Source organism: Rhincodon typus, chromosome 15 (genome assembly GCF_021869965.1).
Source record: "Rhincodon typus isolate 14 chromosome 15, sRhiTyp1.1, whole genome shotgun sequence".
Taxonomy (NCBI): Eukaryota; Metazoa; Chordata; class Chondrichthyes; order Orectolobiformes; family Rhincodontidae; genus Rhincodon; species Rhincodon typus.
The window spans coordinates 3,922,059-3,949,589 of NC_063346.1; the positions used below are offsets into that span (position 1 = coordinate 3,922,059).

General features: G+C 42.4%; 1 protein-coding gene across 1 annotated transcript; it reads left to right on the top strand.

Moving 5' to 3' along the window:
* Positions 1 to 1,886: 1,886 nt before the first annotated feature.
* On the top strand, positions 1,887 to 25,002 carry LOC109920779 (cytoplasmic dynein 1 light intermediate chain 2-like). The gene is made up of 5 exons (XM_020520847.2): positions 1,887 to 2,116; positions 3,151 to 3,224; positions 3,726 to 3,842; positions 21,587 to 21,817; positions 24,950 to 25,002. The coding sequence occupies exons 1-5, from the start codon at positions 2,031 to 2,033 to the stop codon at positions 25,000 to 25,002; spliced, it is 561 nt and encodes a 186-aa protein (XP_020376436.2). The 5' UTR covers positions 1,887 to 2,030.
* The last annotated feature ends 2,529 nt before the right edge of the window (positions 25,003 to 27,531 follow it).

Consider the following 27,531-nt stretch of genomic DNA (forward strand, 5'->3'; position numbering starts at 1 on the left):
TGACCCCAGTTTTCTTAGGGCTTCTTGATGAGCAGCATGAATGGGGAAAGGATACTTCCTCTTATGGAAGAACTTAGAACTGTTTAAAAATAAGGGTCACCCATTTAAGATGAAGATGATGTAAAACTTTTTTTTAATCACAGTGAGTCGTGAGTCTTTGAAACTCTTCCTGAAAAGGTGGTGAGAGTCTTGAATGTTTTTAATGGCAGAAGTAGACAGATTGTTATTAAGCAAGGGGTAAAAGGTTATTCGGGGTAAGTGAAAATGCAGAGTAATCAGATGAAGCATGCTGTTATTGAATGGCAGAGCAGGCTCAAGGGGCTACCACTCCTAACTTGTAAGTGCAGATATATGGTTGCATTTCTTGAGGTGTGGACAGTGCTGACAAGGGCAACATTTATTGCCTAGTCCAACTGCCCTGGAGGTGATCGTGAGTCGCCTTCCTGAACCAGGGTGGTTTGGTCTAGACTTTGGTCTTTAGTTAAGATATAGCTTGAAGAAATTGGGACTGTTCTCCTTGGAGAAATGAAGGCTGATCTGATAGATGCTTTGAAAATCGTAAGCTGGATGGATAGACTATTTAGGGAGAATGTGTTCCCGCTTGTAAAAGGAACAAGGACAAGACGGAATAGATTTTAAATTATTTATAGAAGAAGCAAGGCTGAAGTGAGGAAATAGTTTTTCACACAGCAAGTAATTAGGGTGTGGAATGCACTGCCTGGAAATGTGATGGAGGCAGGTTCAACTGAGGTATTCAACACAGGCACTGGATGGTTATTTAGACAGAAATAGTGTGCAAGAGTTTGGGAAAATAAACAGGAGATTGTCATTGGGTAACAGTGCCCTTTAATGAGCCAGTGTAGGCAGGATGAGCTGAAAGACCTCTTTCTGTACTGTAACCCTTCCATGTTGCAAGGTAGACCCACAGTTGACACAGCTGGTGCTGGGAACAAGCTGAGTTCAGAGTGGATTCTAAATAGAACCAAAGATCCCATTGAAGGAACAAAAGATCCTGAGCACTCAAGAGATCATTTGGTGATTATTTTGACAGAAATGGTATGCCGGGGTACAGGGAATGTCATAAAATCACACAGTGCAGAAGAGGTCCTACAGCCCATCAAGTCTGTACTGCCAAAAAACACTAATATCTACACTGGTCCCATTTCCCTGCACATTACCTGTAACCTTGAAACATGTGACACTTTTTTAAGATTCGTAAAGATTTCCCGCCTCCACTGCCCTCTTAAGTGATACACAGGACGGAGATGAGGAGACATTTCTTCACCCAAAGAGTGGTGAGCCTGTGGAATTCATTACCACAGGAAGCAGTTGATGCCGAAACATTGAATGTATTCAAGAGGCGACTAGATACAGCACTTGGGGCGAATGGGATCAAGGATTACAGGGAGAAAGCAGGATTAGGCTCTTGAGTTGGAGGATCAGCCATGATCGTGGGGAATGATGGAGCAGGCTCGAAGGGCTGAATGGCCTCCTGCTCCTACCTTCTATGTTTCTATTCCAGACCCTGTCACGTCATCCGTATCACGTCACATCGGGATGACGTACACGCACCGTCCTTTGCGAATAGCGTCATTCAACATGACGTCACGGATACCCTCATAAGTGGTTTGGGTGCCTCAGCCGCTGCCCAGACAAAAATAATAGCTGCCACAGACGCCCAGGGTACACAATGCGACTCGTTAAACAATAAATCATTTCAAACAAATTGTCGGGAGCAGCGAGAAAGCTGCTGTCCATGACCTCATCGGAGAACCACGTGACGTTCCACCACCCCTGTGGCCGACCTCAACAGCTGCCTGGAATATTGACAGAAAAACAAAACAAATATTAACCGACATGTTAGGCTTCCGGAAATGAATTAAAATTGAGCTGCGATTCCATGCGCAGCCTTGTTTTTCTCCGACGGTGTAAGTGAACAGGCGAGAGCCGGGGTCTCCTCCACACCCAAGGGGCGGGGACCTGCCGGCGCCGGGCGGGTGACGTCATTGATCCGGGGCTCAGTGGCCAAGATGGCGCCTGTGGGGGAGAGGAAGGTTCTGGGCGGAGCGGCTGAGGGGCAAGAGGCGGCCGAAGAGGATGAGGGCCACAACCTCTGGTAGGTGTGGAGTGAGAGTAGGACGGATACTCTGTCTGTATCCTTCTTCTCTCTAGGAAGGCGCCGGGTTGGGGTGGTGGGCATCCTCCCCATCACCCGGGCGGGCGGGCCCTTCTCCCTCCCTTTTCCTCTCGGTCTATTCCCCTGGAGACACAGGCCGTGGGCGGGCGGGTTTTGTTTTTAATTTCTGTATCCGCCCCCCCCACCCCACCCCACCCCCCAAAGAAGTCTCTGTTTTAGTTTCTAATAACAGCCACCTTTATTTATACAATGCTTTGAACTCTGTCTGTCTTTCCCCTCCCCTTACCCTCCCTTCCCCACCCACTGAAGGAAAACCCTCTGCAGGGACATCAGAAAACAAAACCTAACTCTGAGCCATGTTCATTGATGTTATCACAGATGTCCCAAAAGCTTGGTCAAAGAGGCAGATTTTCGGGGGCATTCTTAAAGCAGGTAAAGAAGCAGAGAAAGTAATAGAGTGTAGGGCCCAGGAGAAGAGTCAATAAAACTGGGGATGCTGGTGACTTGAATTAAATGATCTATCCCCTTTTGCCTTCTTCCCCTGCCCCCGGCCATTTCCAAAAAGGTTCTTGTGGTGCAGCGGCAATATCCCAACCTCTGGCGAAGGAGGCCCAGGTTCAGCCCCACCTGCTCCAGATTTGTGTCATTATATGTCGGTGGCTCAGTGGTTAGCACTGCTTCCTCACAGCGCCAATTGCCCAGGTTTGATTCCTTGGATGACTGTGTGGAGCTTGCACGTTCTCCCCATGTCTGCATGGGTTTCCTCCCACAGCCCAAAGATGTGCAGGCTAGGTGGATTTTCCATGCTAAATTGCCCATTGTATTCAGGGATGTGTGGATTAGGTGGGTTATAGGGGAATGGGTCTGGGTGGTATGCTCTGAAGGTTGGTGTGGACTTGTTGGGCTAAAGGGTCGATTTCCACACTGTAGGGATTCTATGATCCTCTATGATCATTGACCAGGTTGAATTATAAAAAATCTACTTTCTGTTGATGTCTCTTTTGTGTCTGCAGGACGTCGATCCTGAGTGAAGTGTCTACCCGTTCTCGATCCAAATTACCCACTGGGAAAAACATCCTTGTATTAGGTAAGTGTGTGACAAATGGAATAATGTAAAATAATTGTAATGTGCCAAATATTAAAGCTTCTGCTTTATGGGTCTGAAGATATTTTGCCCTGTCACAATGCAAATCAGTTGCCTCCATTTCTGTAAATGATAACTGCAAATGCTTGCAGTTAAGAACAAATGATGTTACAAGATGTGTTACTGTCCCTTAAAACAGTAGCTTTTCTTTAAAGGCATAATTTTTGCACTGTATATGTAATTAAAGTGGAAATTTTTTGAAATATGTAATCATTGCCTTCTGTAATTAGAAACAAATGCTGTAAAAACTCAGATCTGGCAACTTCAAGGGAGGGAGAAGCAGGATCACTATAACTTTTTTGAAACTTTGTGCCTTATGTATTGGGCAGGGCTGTTTGTATCAGCCTGCTGGATTTTTTTGCTGTTCCTGCAGTTTGTTTGTTGCTTCTGTAATGTAACTATTGACTTTGTCAGTGTCTGCTAATGAATGCCAATTCTCTCTAGGTGAAGATGGCTCAGGCAAGACAACACTCATGGCGAAACTCCAGGGTGCAGAGCACTACAAGAAAGGGAGGGGATTGGAGTACTTGTACCTAAATATACATGACGAAGACAGAGATGGTCAGTGAGTCATCTGTAAAAACAGCATGATGATTGTATGTGTGTCTGTGTGTCAAGTGCTGCTGTGATAGGTGAGGGGTTGGGTTAGAAACACATTACAGCAGAATTTGATCTGCTGTGTGATGTCATTCTACCACATGTTAATTTTATTCTTGTGATTTAACTTTTTTATTTTGGTTCAGTGAAGTGAGTGTGTAAATGCTGAAATTATGGGTTGATCTGATGGTTGAAAGGTGTTGTGTTTTTATTGTAAATCACTATTGGGAAAACTGTAATTGAAATGGTTTTCATACCTTACTCCACCTCTCTCCTATGTCCTGCCCACCAACCCGCTGTGGCTCAACAAATATGGTCCTACAAGTGGCTAAACCAAACTGACCTGTAGGAGGACCTGAGGATGGCTCACTGGTTAGCACTGCAGCTTCACAGCGGCAGGGACCCAAGTTCAGTTCCATCCTCTGGTGACTGTTTGTGTGGCGTTTGTACATTCTCCCTGTGTCTGTGTGGGATTCCTCCAGGTGCTCCGATTTCCTCCAACAGTCCAAAGGTGTGCAGGCTAGGTGGCTTAGCTGTGCTATATTGCCCATAGGTTTAGGGGTGTGCAGGTTAGGTAGATTAGCCATGGGAAATGCAGGGTTACAGGGATAGGATAGGGGGGTGAGTCTGAGTAGGATGCTTTTCAGAGGGTTAGTGGGCTTGATGAGCCAAATGGCCTACTGCCACACTGTAGGGATTCTGAGTGAACCCAGGCTTTCCTGACATGTAAACTGTTGAAATATACTTGCTAAGCCACCTGGAGTAGCTTGCAAATAATGGTTATCCTTAAAGTTTGTATGTTTTGGAGGTACAGCTAGAACATCAGTGATTAGACTATAACAGAGCCAGTGATCAACCAGCTGATTAAATTTTTGTTTTTTAATTGTGACACATAGATTTTTGTTTTGGAGTGGCAATGAAAGTGGTGCGTGTAAATTGATGCTTTTTTGAAGGTGGTAAAGTTTGGAATTTGTCTGAAATGGGTACAAACCAATGTGAAACCTGGAATGATATGTACTCATTGTCATGAGAGCTTTGTTATTTTCCAATTTTTTTTACTGTTCCAAACTTAATTCTGTTTTGACTTTTCCCCTGTACCAAACGTGGGCATATTTTTTTCAGTGCCACCACTTGTTGTGAAAAATGAGATTGCTTGTTATTGCCAAGATTAATAATAATAAATTTTGAGACAGAGCCTTGGATGGTGAATTGTTTTCCGTAATAAATGTCCAGGATCTCTGAGTCACTCACCATGCATTCTTACACAAGCCCATAAAAGATGGAAGGTTTGATTCCCACTGAGTTGATTTTAATGGTTCGAGTGGTCTCTATCTGTGGATTGAGAATATTCTTGGTCGTTACTGGAAAGTTGTCCACGTTTGGCTCCAGTGATGGCAAGTTTGTGTTTGTTGGTGAGATCCTGTCTAACTCCGTTACATCATGATACTGCTGTCAAGTCATGTGACCTGGAAACATGCTGATTGTGGAATTGGACAGCAGTAAGAATCAGTCCCTCAGGGTGGCAGAGAAGTCATTCAAACTAATATGCAACATACTTTCATAAATTATATGATATCGTTGTGGACGTTGCCTCAAAGTAATGCTGATGGAAAGCTGTTCCAGGCCCTTCACTTTTCATTCATTTGTTCATCAATATATCCCGTGAACCTGGTTATGGGAGATGGTAGAGTCATTGTGGAATTGAATACTACTTCAAAGATTTTTTTCCCAGCGCTATCTAAAGTTCTTTGCAGTATTTTATTTCAGTACGTTTTAATTCATTCATGACTCCTAAAAATGATATACCTGCTAAAGAGCCAGGAGATAAAGTGGGACATAATTGAGTTTGGATTGACATATAGGCACCCACAGTAAGGACCAGGCTAGAATATAGTCAAAATGGTTTATTTATAGAATAGATCAGGTCCTGTACACAAGTGCAGGACGTCAGGATATAATTTAGTTTGATTGTGCATTACTGATGAAATGCTGCTTTAAAGGATGATCTGATTTTGGGTAAGATTGAGGTATTTGCTGCGTCTTTGCATAGTTGAGGTGGACATGAAAGATTGAGTGGTTAGTTCTGGCCAATGAAACAGAGCTTCTGACTCTATATCCTCTCCACTATAAAGGCAGCCTATATTGATTTACACAACATTGTGTAATTAAGTTCCTGTTTCAAGGCTTCTGCTGAAAACTTCAAGCATTCCTCAGTCACCTGCAGATTCATTGAGGACTTCTCACCCGGTGTGCTCTCTAAAGTTGAGCTCATCCGAAACTCTGGTCCTGTGTCCTGTCCTACTTGCATACCATGCAACATGAGTCCTCATTGACATTGGCTCCTGATCTCTCCACTCCCTCATGTAAGATTCTCTTTTGTTTAGATCACGTCAAGGCCTAAGCCCTGCCAATTTGTAACCTCTTGCAGCAGTATAAATCCCTTGGGCCAATACGTTCCAGCAAACGCTATCCCTACTTAAACTCAAAGAACAAAGAAAATTACAGCACAGGAACAGTCCCTTCGGCCCTCCAAGCCTGCGCTGATCCAGATCCTCTATCTAAACCTGTCGCCTGTTTTCCAAGGATCTGTATCCCTCTGGTCCCTGCCCATTCATGTATCTGTCTAGATACATCTTAAATGGTGCTATCGTGCCCGCTTCTACCACCTCCGCTGGCAATGCGTTCTGGGCACCGGGCACCCGCCACCCTCTGCGTAAAGAACTTTCCACGCATATCTCCCTTAAACTTTTCCCCTCTCACCTTGAAATCGTGACCCCTAGTAGTAATTGAGTCCCCCACTCTGGGGGACAAAGCTCCTTGCTATCCACCCTGTCTATACCTCTCATGATTTTGTAGACCTCAATCAGGTCCCCCCTCAACCTCCGTCTTACTAATGTAAATAATCCTAATCTACTCAACCTTTCTTCATAGCTAGCGCCCTCCACACTAGGCAACATCCTGGTGAACCTCCTCTGCACCCTCTCCAAAGCATCCACATTCTTTTGGTAATGTGGCCACCAGAACTGTATGCAGTATTCCAAATGTGGTCGAACCAAAGTCCTACACAACTGTAACATGACCTGCCAACTGTTGTACTCAATATCCCGTCCGATGAATGAAAGCATGCCGTATGCCTTCTTGACCACTCTATCCACCTGCATTGCCACCCTCAGGGTACAATGAACCTGAACACGCAGATCTCTCTGTGCATCAATTTTCCCCAGGGCTTTTCCATTTACCGTACACTTCGCTCTTGAATTGGATCTTCCAAAATGCATCACCTCACATTTGCCTGGATTGAACTCCATCTGCCAGTTCTCCGCCCAACTCTCCAATCTATATTCTGCTGCATTCTCCGACAGTCCCCTTCACTATCTGCCACTCCACCAATCTTCATATTATCTGCAAACTTGCTAATCAGACCATCTATACCTTCCTCCAGATCATTTATGTATATCACAAACAACAGTGGTCCCAACACGGATCCCTGTGGAACACCACTGGTCACAGTTCTCCATTTTGAGAAACTCCCTTCCACTACAACTCTCTGTCTGCTGTTGCCCAGCCAGTTCTCTATCCATCCAGCTAGTACACCCTGGACCCTATGTGACTTCACTTTCTCCATCAGCCTACCATGGGGAACCTTATCAAACGCCTTACTGAAGTCCATGTATATGACATCTACAACCCTTCCCTCATCCATCAACGTTGTCACTTCCTCAAAGAATTCTATCAAGTTGGTAAGACATGACCTTCCCTGCACAAAACCATGCTGTCTATCATCTGCCGCATCTGCCTTTTCATCCTGTCTCGCACTCTATACTCTTCCTTAAAATATCTCTGGCAAAATTAATGGACCCATCATCCTCTTCTTTTCACGGGGTGCCCATCTATTTCTTTTATACCTCTAAAATGCCTTGGGGTCTTATTTTGTGATGGAAGTGTCACTTCTACTTCATGGTATTAATTTAACAGTTTAATAACCATATTCAGCTTATCTTGCCTACTTTAAAGACTTAGATAATTCCACTGTTAGGTATCTCTTTTCCTGTATTGCCTTCAAAATTGTACTATTTACTTGGATGCAGTATACAGTGATCTCATTTCCTGGTGCATTCCAAACAGTGTCTACAGCCTGTACTTAATTTGTTTCCGGGGAGTGTACATGCACAATTCTTTGAAGGTGACAGGATGAGTTGAAAGGCTGCTTAAAGGTATTCACTTTAGGCGTGGAATACAAATCAAGAAAACTGGGTGAATGTTGACAAAGAAATCTACCCTCAGCCTCTGCTGGAGCCTTGTGTCCAGTTCTGGACCTTGCATTTTCACAAGAATTTCAGGGCTTAGAGTGCACATTGGAGATTGATCAAATGCGACTGGGCTGTGTGCAAAGACTGCAGAAGTTTGAGATAGTAAGAACTGCTGATGCTGGAGTCAGATAACAGTGTGGAGCTGGAAGAACACAGCAGGCCAGGTAGCATCAGAGGAGCAGGAAAGTTGACATTTTGTGTCGGAACCCTTCTTCAGAGATGGGAAAGGGGATGGAGCTCAGAAATAAATAGATGGAGGAAGGATGGGGATGGAGAAGGTAGGTGGGATTATGATAGGTGCGTGCAGGTAGAGTGAGGTGGGAGAGAAGTTGGATAGGTTGTGTTAGGTCAAGGAGGTGCAGATGGGAGGCAGGGTTGGTCATGGGATGAGGCCAGGAGTGGGGAGATTTTGAAACTGGTAAAATCCACATTTTAGGCCATTGGGCTGTAGACTCCCAAGGCGAAATGAGGTGCTGCTCCGCCAGTTTGCAGGTGGCATCATTGTGACACTGGAAGAGGCCTAGAATGGACATGTCACCCAAGAGTGGGAGTGGGAGGGGGAGTTGAAATGGTTTGCGACTGGAAGATAATCTCCCCAACCCGGCCTAATCCCATGACCAACCCTCCCTCTCATACCCGCCTCCTTGATCTGACACAACCTGTCCATCTTCTCTCCCACCTATCCGCTCCTCCCACCTCACTGACCAATCCCTATCTGCAGTCACTATCACAATCTCACCTACCTTCCCCAGCCCCACCCCTCCTGTGTCTCTTTATTTCTGAGCTCCCCCCCTCCCAATTTGTGAAGAAAGGTCCCAATCCGAAACGTCAACTTTCCTGCTCCTCTGCTGCCTGGCCTGCTGTGTTCCTCCAGTTCCATACTGTTATTTCTAGAAGCTTGAGTTGTTTTCCATAGAGTGGAGATTTGGGAGGGATGATACAAATCTTTTGAGTTTTGAAGCAGTAAGTATGGTACAGTTGTTTCCAGTGAGAGGGTTAGTAACCAGACAATATGATTTAAGGTGATTAGTAAAAACACTAGAAGCAACATGAGAAAAGTTTTCCATGTGGCAAGTTACAAGCTGGAATGCTGTATCTGGAAGATGTAGATGCAGATTCATGAAAGTGAAATTGAATAAATACTTGATAAGGATGAATTTACTGGCTGAGAGGAGGGAGGAGGTGGATTGTTCTTTCCAGGACTTGGAGCAGACTTTTTAAATTCATTCACGGGATGAGGGTGTCGCTGGCTAGGTAGCATTTGTTGCCCATCCCTGATTGCCCAGAGGGCAGTTGAGTCAACCATATTGTCACATGTAGGCCAGGTAAGGATGGCAGTTTCCTTCCCTAAAGGACATTAGTGAACCAGTTTTTCCAACAATCGACAATGAATTCATGGTCATCATTAGACTGTTAATTCCAGATATTTATTGAATTCAAATTCCACCATCTGCCACGGTGGGATTCGAACTGGGTCTCTGGATTAACAGTCTGGCAATAATACCACTAGACCATCACCTTCCCATCGCTCAAATGACGACTGCCTGCTCTGTCTACTGCCTGAGCTTCAGTTTTTGAAATGTGAGGTGAAAGACTCTGATTTTTATGATTTTTAACCTGAATGCAGGATTATGGTTTCAAGTTAGTGTTTTTGCATTTATTTTGTCAGTACATTAATGAATAATTGTAATTTTTGGTTATTTATCATTAATGGTAACCCACCCTAACTCAACCAACTTCCACTTGCCCAGCACACAGACATATTGATCCTGACCTCTTTGGGTTCCCAGTATGGCACTAGTTTGATTTTAAAAAGTCTAATTGTTATTTTCAAATCCCTCTATGACTTTTTGACCTTTTCCTTGTCTCTTTTAACCTCTTGTAGACCTTTTGCCTCCCAACTGTCCCTTGCTCCCTTCAGTTTTAGCCTCTTATAGAACATGGAACAGTACAGAACAGGAACAGGCCCTTCGGCCCACAGTGTTATGCCAAGCATGATACCGAATTAAACTGGTCCCTTCTGCATGCCCTTGGTTCATATCCCTCCATTCCTTGTGTGTTCATGTGCTTATCTAAAAGTCCCTTAAATGCCCCTGTTGTAGCTGCCTCGACCGCCACCCCCTGGCAGCATGTTCCAGTCTCCGACCACTCTCTGTATTTAAAAAAAAACTTGCCTCTCACATCTCCTTTGAGCTTTGCCTCCCTTAGCTTAAGTGCACACCCCCTAGTATTAGACATTTTAACTCTGGGGAAAAGATTCTGACTGTCAACCCTATCTATTCATCTCAATTTTATAGACTTCTTTCAAGTCTCCCCTCAGCCTCTCTCTCCCCACCCAGAGAAAACAACCTGATTTTTTTTCTAGCCTCTCCTTTATAGCTCATACCCTCTAATCCAGGCAGCATTCTCGTAAATCTCTTCTGCACCCTCTCCAAAGCTCCCGCATCCTTCCTATAATGTGGCGACCAGAATTGAACACAGTACTCTAAATATGGCCTAACCTAAGTCTTAGAAAGCTGCAACACGATATCCTGACTCTTGTACTCAATTCCCCGACCAATAAAAGCAAGCCTGCCATACACCTTCCTTACCACCGTATCAACCTGCACGGCCACTTTCACAGAGCTATGGACTTGAACCACAAGATCCCTTTGTACCTCAATGCTGTTCACGGTCCTGCCATTAACTGTATACTTTTCCTTAACATTTGATCTCCTAGAGTGCAACACCTTGTATGTCTCTGGCTTTCTTCACGTTATCATTGGCAGCCGAGCCTTTAGTTGCTGAGACTCAAAGGACTGGAATTCTCCCCCTCCATTCCCAACTCAAATTTTTCTGCCCCTCTTCCTCTTTTCCAGGAAGACACTCTGTAAAACCTCTCTCCTAAAACCTTTGGCTTCGTGTTTGGATTTGTCCTTGTGTGTTTATGTCAATATAGGCTTGATAATTGTTCCTGTGAAGTACTTTGCAATGGTTTACTAATGTAGTTGTCAAATAGATGCAATTTTTTTGAGTACATTACTAATATTAAAGAATTAATTTGGAGTTTCAGCTGCAAGAGTGAGAGAGAGTTTGATCTGACCAGACACTGAAGTTTGGCTTTGTTACAATTCCCCTGATTGCTGTTGCCTTAAAAAAAAAATGTTTTAGACAGCGTTTGTACATTGAGGGTTGCTTTTAAGCTGTTGAACATTTAGTCTGGTGTCCTTTAAGCATCCTGTTTCTATATCATCCTTTTTCTTGCTGCATGCTACCCTTTGGCGACAGCATCCAAAAATACGTCAGGTTTTGTGTATGGGATGACAACACACAGTTGCAAGTCACCACTACCTTTATCAACCTCTCCACTGGCTAAATTGTCTGATTTCTCGTCTGATATCCAATACTAGATGAGCAGAAATTTTCTCCAACTACTTATCGGGAAGACCAAAGTTGCCCCCTTACAACAGACTCTTTTCCTTCACCTAGCAGTCTGTGACTGAACCAGGCCTTTCATAATCCTTTTATCATGTTTAATCTTGAGATGAGTTCTGACCACCTATTCCTTATGAGCATTACTTATTTCCACTTCTCAATGTTACCCGACGTTACCCTGCCTTAGACCATTTGCTTCTGAAACCCTCATTCGTGCTGTCATTAGCTGCAGACTTGACTTTTCCATCATTCCACTCTCATTCTATACCCATTGTAAATTTCAGGTCATCCAAAACTTGGACTAAGACCTGTTTGTAGAAATGTGGAGTTGAAATGTGGCTCATACGACCAAACCCCACCTTTCAGCTCTTGCCCTGTAGTTTATAGAACTTCAAGTATATCTCAACTAGTGGTGAGCCTTCAGAAGAAGGGTCACTGGACTCAAATCATTAACTGTGATTCACTGTCCACAAATGCTGCCAGACCTGCTGACTTTCTCTAGCAATTTCTGCTTTAGATGTTGAGAAGATGTTTTCACTAGTGAGGGAATCTTGAACTAGGGAATATAGCTACATCTGAGTTAACATTTTAAAACTGAGATGCAAAAGAATATCTTTTCCCAGAATGTGGGAAATATCTGAAATTCTCTACCCCGGAGTGTTGTAGGGCAAGGACACAAGTGTGTAAAGAGGAGGTAGGTAGATTTTTGAAATATTGAGGTTCTGAAGGATATTAGGAGCCGACACAACATGAGTTGAGGCAGGTCAGCCATGATCTTACGGAATTGCCTACACATGCTCACATTTTTTATATTCTTGTCTCCTTCAATATTCAGTGAATGTTTACTAGGTGGGTTTTGATACAGGAAGCCCATTGAATTGTCTATCTGGATACTCACCATTCTATCTGCCATTCTGGCTGAAGCTGTTTCTTAAACACAATGATTACCTATGCACTCTCCCTTTTCGGCACTTCTGTTGCCTTTGACCTTGCGTGATCCAAATACTTTAAAACACACATTTTCTTAATGTCCAGGTGTTTGGGAAAGTGCTCCAATAATATGGTGGACTTTTACACTTAGCAAAGTAAAGCTTTGTAGGTTTGAGGAACTGCAATAATATTGAGTTGAAACGGTGCTTTTATACAGCCCTCATTTAAATTGGATCCTCGGTACTTGGTCATTGTCTCTCTCCTTTTAGGTGTATGTTCTATATGTGCAAAGTTAACTACTGTATAATATTATCATGTACATGTGTGAAAGAGACTGTATTTATTGATTATTTGACTTTATAATATCCTTCCCACCGATGCACTTTGACAACTTGTTGAGACTTGTTGGTATGCAGCAATGAATTGATTAATTGGAATTTTTTTTGATATCACTGTTGAGTCAAGTGTTGTCCTGGAAATTGAGAACTTTCTGCCTGTATGTCAATAGTGATGTGTGATCTTTATTCACCAGATCAGGCATGTAAAATCTTACCCTTTTTGAAGTATAGCATCTGGACGTTTGACCTGTAGCTTTCAGTTAAATGTCAGCTACAAACTATGGACAAGTTTAGATTTGAACAAAAGAAAAATTAGGTTTTCTTACCCACATCGTGCAACCACGCAATCTTAGGAAATAGTCTGTTCTGTAAATGGTTTAAACTTAACTCTGTTAAACCTATGGATATCAAAGCTCAGCAGATCTGGCAGCATCTGTGAAGAAAAAATCAGAGTTAACGTTTCGGGTATGGTGAGGAAGGGTCACCGGACTCAAAACGTTAACTCTGATTTCTTTTCTTCACAAATGCTGCCAGACCTGCTGAGCTTTTCGAGGAACTTCTGGTTTTGTTTCTGATTTACAGCATCCTTGGTTCTTTTGGTTTTCATTTATGGGTAGCAAATTCTTTCTTGTGCTCCCCAGAACAGCCTTCTGAACAAATGTTGCTCTTGAAGTTCATCTAATGAAAAATAGATTTTAGTTGAGCAATAATTCATGTATGTCTGTCAGCATTACATTAGTCCTTCATCGTTGCATCTTAAAGACACTGCCTACATGCTCACTTTTGACGCACACAGCACATGCTGGAAATGCACATACTTTGAGTCATTTCATTTTAGTGTTTATATCTTCGGACCTCATCTGTAGAGTTTAATCCTGTCCATCATGAGGGGAAACCAAATTGAAGAATAAAATTTCTGCTGTGTGGCACTATCAATCTACTAGTGCTGAGATTCTGGAAAGAAGAGAGTAGCCTATTTTAATTCTCTTTTGTAATGCCAAATGTAGTCGCGAAAAGTGTCTCAGCCCAACATTCACCTGCCGCCTCTGGTCGCAAAACTTGCGTATCTGGATAGATAATTGGTTTACTGAAAAGTTGTCTCAGTAGCAGGTGTTGAATTGTGATGAGAATACAATTAAAAAAAGTAATAGTTTCTAACTATGTTATTTACAATCATTAAAATGAAAAAAATGCACAATTAAAGATATTTTCGGGTACAAGTGCAAATTTGCAAGTCTGCTTAATTAACACAATAAAATTGAAGCACTACACACTACAGTGCACCCATAGGTTAATTGTTATCGTGTTGAGTTTATTCATTACTTAAATGCTATTTAGGAGTCTTATAAAGTGGGGGATTAAGCTATCTCCTGGTATAGTTCTGTATCTTTGTGGATTGGCATGTCTTAATTTCTTCATACAATTATGTGGTTGCGATGAGAGGTGTAATGATCCCTCATGACAGTAATGGGCTTATACCATGCAGTCAACTTGCAGCTTATGGTGATGGGCTGTTCTGGTTCAACTGACTTAGTTGTTGGTGTCAGCTGCACAGTGTTGGCTGGGTGCTGAATGACTGTTTGACATACTTTGCACTTTGGGGCTTGCAGAAATCAACAGTAGCCAGGCATTTGTACTGACTCAATCCAGCACAGAATGGAACATGTGGTACAGGGCAACCTGACTCCAGCGTGTTTGCAGGAGGATTCCAGGCTGCAGAAAACAAAATTGGATGAATATGTTCATCTGATGAAGGGCCAGTTGCCTTCAAAAGAAGCTCAAATTAGTAACTGAGGACTAGAGTTGCTGGTTCCTAATGGCTCAGTAAAGTTCTGTGTTTTTTTATGTCAAAAGATATTTTAAAAATTGAGAGGGCAATCATAATTTATCCATATGTGGATATCTTTCCTTGTGTAACAAATAAATTTTAGTAAATTCCAGGGTTTTTCTGTTACATTCTATCTGAAAGTTTAGTTAGCAATTCAGGTATTCTGTGAAGAATTAATTCTGACATCAGTCCTAAACTTACTATTATCTACCATTCCATCCCAGTTTACTTTAATATTTTGGGCAAAGTTTGCCTTTAACTATCATGATGCCTCCAGTCCTTCCAGTCTGAAAAAAGTTAAATTTCTCCACCATTTTTCCTTCCAACTCATTTTTCAGTGGCTCTATCTGCTCATTATATGGGATTTAGGAATCTGTGGTACTTTGGGAATTGCATTCTTTCCTCTGAAAATAATGTTGCAACATCCTTGACGATGACCTTTTTTATTGGGTCTGAGGCAAATTTTGAATTTGTCATTCAGCCTGCTAACTCCTCAAATCATGTTCAAATATATGATTGTCAGGAGCTATTAATGCATGGTGCCAGTGGAGATCACACCTGCACTCTGATCTGCTTTTAACATTTTTGGTGTCCTCTTCTATTTACTGGAACCATGTCGTCTTGCTTTGGCACTTTTTCGTCTTGAGTCATTCTTATCACGTAACTGCTAATGTATAAACTTTTCCTTTATTCCTTCAGGGAATGTGAACTTTGCTGGCTAGGCCAGCATTTATTGCCTATTCTTAATTACCCTTGAGAATGTGGTGGTGAGCTGCCACCTGAAACCACTATGGTCCGTTTTTGTGTAGGTAAACCAATATGCTCATAAGCAGTTCTGGGAATGTGACCCTATGATAGTGAAGGAATGGTGGTATGTTTCCAAGTCTCAATTGTGAGTGGCTTGGAGAGAAACTTGCAGGTAGTGATGTTCCTGTGTATTTGTTGTCCTTGTCCTTGTAGCAGTAGGTTTGGAAAGCACTTTGAGGGAGCCTTGGTGAATTTTTGCAGTGCATTTTGTGGATAGTAGTAGCAGTACATACTGTTGGCGGGAGTGGATGCTTGTGGATGTGGTGCCAATTAAGCTGGTTGCTTTGTCCTGGATGGTGTTGAGCTCCTGGAATGTTGTTGGAGCTGCACTCATCCAGGGAAGTGGGCAGTATTCCATCACACTCTTGATTTGTGCCTTGTAGATGGCGGACATGCTCTGGGGATTCAAGAAGTGAGTTACTTAGTTCAGGATTCTTGGTCTCTGATATGTTCTTGTAGCTAAATTATTTGTGTGGCTAATTTGTTTGTTTTTGGTCAATGGTTGTCCCAGGATTTTGATAGAAACTGTAGATAGAACCTGGACATCAATTTGAACTTAAACAGTCAAACAACCCAGAGCACTTCACAGACCATTATTGTGTTCAGTGTGGCAATTACCATCAATGAACCAAGATTTGGTCAAACGTAGGCTTTAGGAGTGACTTGAGCGGAGGAGAGATGAACCATAGGATCCCTACAGTGCAGAAAGAGGCCATTAAGCTCATCAATTCTGCACCGACCCTCCGAAGAGCATCCCACCCTCGCCTTATTACCTTGCATTTACCATAACACCTAGCCTGGACACTACAGGCAATTTAGCATGGCCAATCCACCCTAACCTGCACATCTTTGGACTGTGGGAGGGAACCTGGCAGAAATGTGCAAAATCCACTCAGTCAGTCACCCAAGGCTGGAATCAAATTTGGTCCCTGGCATTGTAAGGCGTTAGTGCTAACACTGAGCCACTGTGCCGGCCCAAGTGGAAAGTTCTACAAATTCTAGAACGGAGGTTCTGAAAAGTTTAAGCCACAGCTACCAATCACAGGCAAAGGAAGTTGTGAAAGTGCAAGATGCCGGAATTAGAGAAGTTGTAGAGCTGGAGGTGGCAGCAGCAAGTGTTTTGCATGCTGTTTATTGGAGCCATTACAATCTGGGCCGACATGTAAACATGCATCTTCATTAGTATGAAATTATGAAAATGCAGTAAGGTGTCAGAACTAGGACTGACAACAACCCTTCCCCATTCAAAATAAACCACCTACTTGACAGCTGAAAAGTGCCAGTGTAATGTACATGCTGTCATTCCAGCTTGCATCAGGTAGTTTATTTCAGGAGCTGTATCTTTTGGTGTGTCTAGATTCAAGTGCTACATAATGTACTAGTTTTATCTATTCTGCTTTCAAGGATTAAGATCTGCTTAACTTTCCACCATCTGCAGGCACTGTTATTTTAATTTATATTTTAGAAAATGCTCATTTTAAATGTTTAGCGTTCAACTCTAATTAGAGAGGCATCAAGAATACATCAGCCCTTAGAGGTACAGAGAAGGATCACTGGACAGATTTTGAAAGTTGGAAATCTGAGGGTCAAGGAAGCATAATTTTAAGTTGGGTCATGACCATAGACCAGAGAATGCAAACTGGTAAAAGCTAAGCCTACAAATAATATTGAGTCAAAAAAATTTTTGACGGTGTGATGTGTTCCTGGAATGGCCAGCATTCCAAATTGCTCTTGGAATTGGCTTGTGAAAGGGTAGTGAAGGCAAGCTATGCTGATGGCTTCTTTGATTGGAGTAGGAGAGGGGGAAGAAATCTGTTTCTCTATTTTATAAGTTTATGATTTCAGTGTATATGAATTTTTTGTCTGTGTTGAATTCCATGTCTCCAGTGTCAAGTCTGTATCTATTCCAAACCAGCCACTACAACATAGCGAATTACCCTTCCCACACTTGTGTAATGGAATGCAGTAGGATAGAAATCATGTCAGTGAGTTGGTGGATAATAGGAAGCTCAGGCATTCCTTCATGTCTGGCTATTAACTCTCAAACAGGCTGCAGTATGTGGCAACATTAAAAGGCTTAATGTAATTCATAAATCTCCAAGTGTTTGTGTTTATTTCCAGAATTGTTGATAGGAGAGAATCCCTGAGGTTTTGGAGTAGATTTGTAGCTCGGATTGTGGATGTTGTAGTTGGTTGGCTTGCTGAGCTGGTTCGTTGTTTCGCAGACATTTCATTACCACCAATTCAACTGGGACAAGCAAAGCACAGGAATTCCTAGAAGCATGGTACTCCACGAAGAAAGCCATCAACAATCACATAGAGCTTGACCTCATATACACTCCACTGCGAAGGAAAACCGGAAATGAGGTGAACCAGTTCAACGGACTCCAGAGTTTAAATAACAGGCGGGAAAACACAACGGCAGGGGTCTAGGCCCGAAACGTCAGCCTTCCTGCTCCTATGATGCTGCTTGGCCTGCTGTGTTCATCCAGCTGTACACCTTGTTATCTCAGATTCTCCAGCATCTGCAGTTCCTACTATCTCTGGCACTTCATCGGAGGCTGCACTGATGATGATATCCAGCAGGGTAATGAAACGTCTGCGAAACAATGAACCAGCTCAGCAAGCCAACCAACTACAACAGGAGAGAATCCCTTTTGCAACTTATGCACAAACTACAATAGGTGACTCCATACTCGAATGATGGAAGAGCTTTATCACTTGAAGCTTATTGTAAGAGCTCAGGTGTTATTTTTGGAGAGCACAATCTACTTGTGTTTTTCAAACTTACCTTTTGAAAGTAGCTGATAGATTTTTAAATGTTCGTTTTTGCCTTGCGCCCACTTCTGCTGAATAGCCTGTTTCCAAACTGTAACAACTCTGCAATTCATTTCAATAGCAGTTAGCTTTGGGTTGCTAAATGGTAGGATTATTTGCTTTTTTGGTGAGCGACAAAACAGACATAGGGAATAAAGTGAGGCTTTACAGATTAATGATAATTCCCCCCTCCACTGCCCTCCATTGTGTCAAGCGGTATTTTCGTTGGATTGGGCAGCTCAGTGGTTAGCACTGCTGCCTCGCAGCATCAGGGACCCAGGTTTGATTCCAACCTCAGGTGACTGACTGTGGAGTTTTCACATTCTCCCCGTGTCTGCATGGGTTTCCGCTGAGGTGCTCCGGTTTCCTCCCATTGTCCAAAGATGTGCAGGTTAGGTTGATTGGCCATGCTAAATTGCCCATAGTGTCCAGGGATGTGTAGGTTAGGTGCATTAGCCACGGGAAATGCAGGGTTACAAGGATAGGATAGGGAAACAGTTCTGGGAGGGATGCTCTTTGGAGGGTCAGTGTGGACTTGTTGGGCCAAAGGGCCTGTTTCCATGCTGTGGGGTTCTGTGAATCTATGATTAGATTCTTAATTCCGGATATCTTATTGAATTCAAATTCCACCATCTGCCATGGCGGCATTTGAACCCAGGTCCCCAGAATGTTGTCTGGATCTCTTGGTTAACAATCCAGTGATAATACCACTAGGCCATTGCCTCCCCAGTGGGGGAGATGGGGGAAGGAGGAGAAGAGAGGTTTAGGGAGGGAATTCTAGAGCTCAGACTTCAGCTGTTAAAGACTGTGCTGCTCATGGTGGAGCAGTAAAAATCAAAACATCAGAGACTTACAATAGAGATAGTAGGAACTGCAGATGCTGGAGAATCCGAGACAACAAGGTGCAGGGCTGGGTGAACACAGCAGGCCAAGCAGCTGATGAAGGGTCTAGGCCCGAAACGTCAGCCTCTCTGCTCCTATGATGCTGCTTGGCCTGCTGTGTTCACCCAGCCCTGCACCTTGTTGTCTCAGAGACTTACAATATGCCACTTAGTAGTGAACCAATGCATCATGAACATCCCAGATTCGAGATTAGATCTGTCTTGAACAGTATTTGATGGCTGCATGTGGATTTAATGTTGAGTGAGTATGTTCATCAATAGTTCATGCTGAGAGTCATTTCCATTGCTGTAAAATGGTTACTTGACACAATCGTGATGTTCTTTTAAATTAGAATAGCAAATTGATACTCTTTGCCCAGACTGAAGTGGGGAGTGGCCACCTTGGTCTCTTCGGCATTGTAACCAAGCATGTGTCAACTTGTAAACACTCCAGATTGGAATAGAACCTATTTATGCCATTGTATGTGATTTTATGGTGTTGATCCAGCGCAGACCATTTTTTTTACATTGCTGACTAAGATTGAAATCTGCATTTTGCTTTTTTTAAAAAAAAGTGCATGGAAGGGTGCGAATTCATTTTGAGATGCTGTACTCCAGTGCTTTTAAAGTTTTTGAATTTGCTAATGTCAGCAACTCTGATCATTAACAAGAGAATTCAAGCATTAGACTTTGGTAACTCCCATACACAACATGTTTCACCTCCCTCAGTGTAATGCTCCCTCCTTCCCCTTAGGTTATTGTATTCAAGTCAATGGGTGTAATTTGAGCAGCTGACGTCCTGGTTATATACTTGCCCTTCAGAAAACTGAGCTGTATTTCAACTGAGGATATAATTAGCATTGCTGTTAACTCTCCCTGTGAATATAGAGAAATATACCCAATAGGAAAGCCTTTTCTGAGGCACGTATGCTGCCACCCTTGCTACCCACTGTTTTCCTCTAAAGATGCCACTTTTCTCAGTATCTTCAGGAATTAATCCCACAGTACTCCTGCAACAAGCCAGTGATAGTCTAACAAGGTTGGGAACCAGCAGTAAAAATGTGTGCAATGATAGGGAGTAAGTCATATGATCCCTCTAATATGTTGCATGGCTGGGATCTTTGATCTCAGCTGCATTTTACTGCCCTAGCCACATTTCAGCTTAATCTTATATGTTTAAAAAAAACTTAATTCAAGCCAATAAATTACCAATATTAAGAGTAACTATTAATTTATTCATTAATGTTTAAAAATATGCATGGAGATTTTGGTTGATACTTAGCCTCTTCCATTATTAGGTTAAATCATAGTTGATCTTAATTTAAATTCATCTGATGCCTTGCCTAATGAAAAGCTAAAGCTCTGTTTTGCTTTGTTTACCCCGCCCTCCACCCCTGCAAAAACTCGAGAGTGTTCTAGACTTTCACATTTCTTGAATTAAGCTGAGCTTCCTGATCTCACCCCTGAATGACCTGGCTCTAATTGTCAATGTTCATAGAATCCCTACAGTGTGGAAGCAGGCCTTTGACCCATCAAGCCCACACTGACCCTCCGAAGAGCATCCCACCCAGACGCACCCACTGCCCTATCCATGCATTTCCCACCGTAGACACTATGGGCAATTTAGCATGGCCAATCCACCTGACCTGCACATCTTTGAGCTGTGGGAGGAAACACACGCAAGCACGGAGAATGTGCACACTCCCAAGGCTGGAATTGAGCCTGGGTCTCTGGTGCTGTGAGGCAGCAGTGCTAACCACTCTGCCAATGTGCCGCTGGACTTTTTCAATAAAGGAAATATTTCTACTACTACTGCCCTTCCTTAATCATCACAAAGGTATGTAAAATGAATGTTGAGTGTTGGTTGGGAATGGTGCAGTGGTGGTTCATTTACTCAACAAGCAGTCCAGAGGTGTCTCATTCTTGAGCTATGAGCTCAAATCCTACCATGACAGCTGAGGATAGTAATGATGGCCAGGTAGCTACTGAAGTTTTGTAAAAACATTATTTATTCCTGGGGTGTGGGTGTCACTGGCTAGATCAGCATTTATTGTGTATCCCAAATTGCCTTAGTGGAGATTGTGGTGAGCTGCTTTCTTGAAGCATTGCAGCCCATGTGATATAGGGACACTAGCAGTGCTGTTAGGAATAGAATTCCAGAATTTTGACCCAGTGTCAGTGAAGGAACAGTGATTTAGTTCCATAACCTAATTCACAAATGTATTTAACATGTTACAAAGTATTACTGTGCTGTTGCTCAGTTTTTTTTTGCAATAACAATGCGTTTTGTTTGTCTGTGTATTCTAAAGGCTGAGCTTTCCAGGCTGACTGTCTCCTGTGTTTTAATCTGTATGAGTAATCCTAACTGCGTGTCTCTCCACAGATCACACACGATGTAATGTATGGATTCTAGATGGTGAGCTGTATCACAAAGGCCTTCTTAAGTTTGCGGTTTCTGCGGACAACTTGAAGAACACATTGGCGGTCTTTGTGGCAGACATGGCCAGGCCTTGGACTGTCATGGATTCTTTGCAGAAATGGGCCAGTGTCTTGCAAGAGCATATCGACAAACTGAAAATCCCACCTGAAGAAATGAGGGAACTGGAACAGAAATGTGAGTATGGTATTGCTTTTTTTTTATTGGTGTGGAATAGTTAAAAGTTTAGTTCAATTAGTTTCCCTGTTTTGAATTGGGATGCATTGGAGAAAATGTTGCCATGCTGCTTTCTAGCTCAGGTGCTGTATTTTGCAAGAACAGTGTTCAAGGCTAATCGCCTCTAGTGTTGATTTGGAGCTGTTCTTTCTATTAATGACTTTGTGACTACTGCTTGTAATGTGGTCCAGCTTCTGATGATGTGATCTCAGCTGCACTGATTGGTTTTGTTAACCTGGGTAGATTGGGTTACTTCTGAAATTCTGAAACGTAATCTCCAGAAAGGTCAAAGGGTTTTTTGCTTCGTTGGATTAAGTTTCTGATTTTGATTTGAGAGAGATAGCATGATAGCTAAAATAACAAACAAAGATAACAGCTGGAAATGTTCTGAAGGTTCTTGACTTGATATCATCCTGTCTAATTTTGACATCTTGCAGAGAAAGAGAGCCACAGTACATCAGGAAATACTGGTATCCACTGCTCTACCTCCTGCCTAATCTCCCAGAAGATCATAAGAACCAGGTGCCGGAGTAGGCCATGGCCCTTCGAACCCACTCCGCCATTCAGCAAGATCATGGCTGATTTTTTTTTTGTGGCCTCAGCTCCACTTACCTACCATCTCACCATAACCCTTAATTCCTTTACTGTTCAAAAAATTATCTATCTTAACTTTAAAAACATTCAATGAGGTAGCTTCAACTACTTCACTGGGCAGGGAATTCCACAGATTCACAACCCTTTGCGTGAAGAAGTTCCTCCTCAATTCAGTCCTACATCTGCTCCCCCTAATTTTTGAGGCTTTATTCTAATTTCGGCCAACAGTGGAAACATCCTCTCTGGTTCTGTCTTCTCTATTCCCTTCAAAATTTTATAAGTTTCTACAAGATCCCCCCCCCCCACCATTCTTATTCTTCTCTTTGTGTATTAGATCAAATGCACTGAACTTTGCAAATGGATGATTTTATGTTCTTCAAAGATGGAATTGTTTTCAATTTTACAATGTTCTATTACTTGTTTAATGGTGTTGCTGGAGCTTAAGCTTCATTGCCACGAGGGCATGGGTCAGCCTGGTACTTACGGTAGTGGGCCAATGCAGGGGTTGAAATCCTGCCGTGGCAAGTTGCGGAATTAAATTCCGGAGGAGTTTGTGGGCTCACGTCCCCAAGAGATACAAATAAAGCAATCTTGTCTCAAATATCTATGGAAACCTACAGTAGACCCTGCTTCTGGCGTTGAGGTCAGAATATGCTGAAGACCAGGCCTAAAGTTCCTTAAGCCTGTGTGACTCTGTTACAGCTCCTCACAGTAAACTTTATTAACTTTGGATTTTGGGAGCTGGTTGATACTGAGTGCTTTTTGGCTTCTGGAATCTGGGCCCAAAACCGAACCAAAGCAAATGTCACCTTTTGTTGGCTGGTTGCAAAAGCTCTGCATTCTTCTTATAGGGAGCATAATTGTGTTACAGAAATAAACTGAGTGTTTTTCCAACTTTACTGGCTTCACCCCTGTATATAATGGTTCCACACTTCAACTGATAACATCATAGCATGATAACAATGTGGCTGTGTGCATATTTATCAACTTGGGGAATGGCCTCATGGGAATAGATGTTTATTCTCCAGCTTTCCACTCAGTGACTGATTTCCCTAGATCTGAAATCAGAAATACTTTGGTTTCCTGCCTGAAAAATCCCTGGCTTTAATAAAACAGTTAGAATCATTGAACCCCCTACAGTGTGGAAACAGGCTATGTGGCCCATTGAGTCTACAAACGCCCCTCTGAAGAGCATCCCACCCAGACCTATCACTACTGTATCCCTGTAAGCTAGCATTTCCAATGGCTAACCCACCTAGCCTGGACACTATGGGCAATTTACCATGACCAGTCCACCTGACCTGCGCATCTTTGGACTGTGGGAATAAACTGGAGTACCTGGAGGAAACCCACACAGACATTGAGAGAATGTGCAAACAGTCGCCCGAGGCTTGGAATCAAACTGGGTCCCTGTGTCACCGTGCTGCCCATTTTCAAAGGTTACAGAGGCATTTGCAAAAAGTGACTCTTGTGCTGACCATGTTGCTTTGACAGCTGACTGAAATAAATAGACTGTATGAATTAAAGATGCAGCTTAATTTCAATTCCACACAATACTGTTCTAAAGGGAACCTCTTTAGCCATGCTGTCAGTCTGTATGTTTCTGGCTACTTTTGCACTATCATATCCCAAGATAACCAAAGGCTCCAAGGTTTTTTTGGCTCAGTGATAGTGTCCCTACCTCAGTACAGATTGATCAAAATACCTAACCCAAGGCTCCTTCCTATTGGCATTTGAAAATTTATAAGATGTAGTGTTTTTTTGAAACAGGTCTTGGTAATGTCTGGACGTTATAGGTATTCACTTGAACCTTGTTGAACGAACCACTGTGTTGTAAATTAGTGGCCACTTTATTTTGGCGATGAGTTATTTTTGTCCAGATGTAGCATATAACAAATCCAATTATAAATGATTGTTAAAACCAACTCTGTAATTAATTTTGTTTTTTTTTTACGGAACCCAACATCTCCACTCATTCTCTGTTTGTTTATATCGTGTATGTGGCCATCTGGGCTATATTACCTTCTCTGAACAAGACATTGACAACAGACAGAATGACTTATACCATGACTTGCTTGTGTCTGTGTTCAGATATTTTAGAATTTGGTTCATTTGTGGCTAGAATCTGACTGAAATTTAGGCAAATGATAACAAACAACAAGTTCTTGCTGAATTGTACAGATCTGTCATAGATTCACAGCTCTTACAGCATGGAAAGAGGCTCTTCAGCTCACTGTGCCCATGCCAACTATCAAACATCTATATTTTTTAATCCCACTTCCTGACACTTGGCCCAGAGCCTTGTATGCATTAAAAACTGAAAGAACTGCAGATGCTGTAAATCAGGACCAAAAACAGAAGTAGCTGGAAAAGCTCAGCAGGTCTGACAGCATCTGTGGAGAAAAAAATCAGTTAGTTTCAGGTCCGTTGACCCTTCCTCAGAACTGGTGTTTCAAGTGTTGGTCTAAATTGTTCTTAAATGCTGTTGTTTGTTTAAAGTTAGCGTTGGAGGAATTTTGCTTGTGGCTACATCATCATTCTTTTATCAGTGAATAGCCTTTACAAAAGATGTGAAGGTCATTTTATTCATGACCCATGTGTTCCCAGGCTAGTGACATCCAATAGAAATTGATGACTAGCCACAGATGTGGTTCCAGTGAATCTGTTTCAGCCACGTGAGCTCATTTAACAAAAAAGCACCTGACTGCAATTCAGGTAAATTCACATCACATGTATATTTACTTAAAAATCAACCATTTATCAGTAATCAAGGAAATAAAACAAAAACATTTCAGATTCTTGTTTGCATCTTACCATTTGACAAAGTAACACCGAAGAAGTTTCAAGTTCACAGACCTTTGACCTTTTGAGTAATGAGAACATTCTTTTACTACTTGCAATTCTGATTAAGTAGAAAAATGTGATTAACCATACCTAGATTCCATGTGACAAATGACTATATTAGACAATGTGATCCTAAGTCATATACCTTCTGTGTTTTGAATATATGGGAGAGCAATACAGTACGATAGGTCTCTGAATGTGCTCTGTCTGGTACATGGTATCAGCCCATTAATCACCCCCACTTCCTTGATTTTCCTGAGTCAAAATGACAACACGGGATGCACTTCAAAGGACTTAATTAGTTTAGAATGCTAGGAGATATCGTGATAATCACTATAAATGCAAGGCATTCTTTTCTTTTTGTCTCTTCCCATTTATTCACCTTGAAACAGTTGAGGCACAGTACTTTGTACAGCATCTTGTAACACGTTAATGATCAAATTTAAATGTTTCACACATAAATTAAAGTACAATCTTAATCTTTTTTTGCACAATGTTGAGGTAAATGAGCAGTTAATCTGTGTCTCATTTGGTTATGCTTGATTGGGCAGAGAACATTAGCTACATGATCAAGAGAATTCAATGCTGCACGAATAATGTTGTGGGATCTGTAAAAGACACCACAAACTGTATGAATTGAGATGTAAGCTATGTCTCAGTGGTTGTACTTTGTGTCAGATGGTTGTTGGTTTGTCTTGGAACTTGAATTCATGACTGAAGCTTTTACTTGCCAATACTGAGGGAGTGCTGCAGAGTGCTACATTGCTCAGATGAGACGTTAAACATCTGGCCCTAAGGATGGATGTAAAAGATTTTATGGCACGACTTGAAGAAAGTTGTAGAATTTGTCTTGGTGTTCTGTTCGGTATTTATCTCTTCAGTATTTATCTCTTCAGCAATAGATTATGTGGAGAGGGGTTTCAGATTTTCACAATTCTTTGTGTAAAACGTGTTTCCTGAATGGCCTGTCTCCAACTTGACCCAAATGCTCACTTGTTCCGGACTGTGTCTCCATCCACAGAGGAAGTCATCCTCCCTTTGTGCCCCTTCAACTTCCCATTCATTTATGAGATGTGGACTTGTCTGTCTAGGGCAGCATTTATTGCCCATCCCTGGTTATCCTTGAGAAGAAAGTGGTGAGCTGCCACCTTGAACCACTGCAGTTCATTGGTGTAGGTAGACCCACAATGCTGATAGGAAGTTCCAGGATTTTAACCCAGCAACACGAGGAACAGTGATATTTTTCCATATTAGGACAGTGCATGGTGTTGGTGGTGGAGGGAGTGAATCTTTGTGCTTGTGGTACCAATCAAGCTGGTTACATTTTCATGGAAGATATTGAACTTCTCCAGTTGCATTCATCCAGGCATTGTGGAGTATTCCATAAACCCTTAGGCCCCCAACCTCCTGCTACTTTTTTCTGCTTTCTCCTTTTCCTCTGAAGGCATAAACCGGTACTGGATTACAAATGAGTAAGTACTAGGAGCTCCCAATACCTAGACCAACTGATCAAGAGACTTTCCAGGTAACCAGAATAGTTTCTCTGTTTGACCTCAGACTTGCCAGCTGAGTGTATTTATTCAAAATCTATGCATCATTGGACAGTATTCCAGATGCCAAGTCACTGACTTTTCTTCCCGCTTGCTGCTGTCCCAAATGCCTGTGATACTGAGGGAGTGCTGAGGCCCATTGTAGCATTCCAGTTGTGGTTCCAGTAGCACTTCATACAAAGGTCAGGTAATTGACTCTAGGGGTCTACATCGTGGCTACTGTCCTAGCAAACTGGCCCTGGGCTTATCCATAGCATTGCAAAATTACCCCTTGTGGACTTTTTTTTTGAGTATTTGTGGCCTGCGTTTTGGTGCCTTCCGCTGTAAGGCATTGGGGGTGGATGAGTAATCAGTTGCCTTTATTCTTACTAATTGCTATGCCGGCAAGTTTTAAACTTTTTAGCAGCAGACAAGGCACTGTGAATTCAGGAAATCACTCGCAATGTATGCAAGTGTGTGTTGATTTTCCCAAGACTTTGATGAAAGAATTTACAGAGCAGCAGGGTCAGCATAGGTTCCCATCTCCCCAGGGTGATTGTTTGATTTCGGGAGTAGGTACGCATCCCGTTTTACTCAAAGATGAGCTCATGCATCATCAACAAAGCTTGTATTCTTGAATGCAATGTGTTGGCTGCCAAAAAGATTACATCATATGCAGTCTTTGCTACAGAATGTCTAATCCTTTGC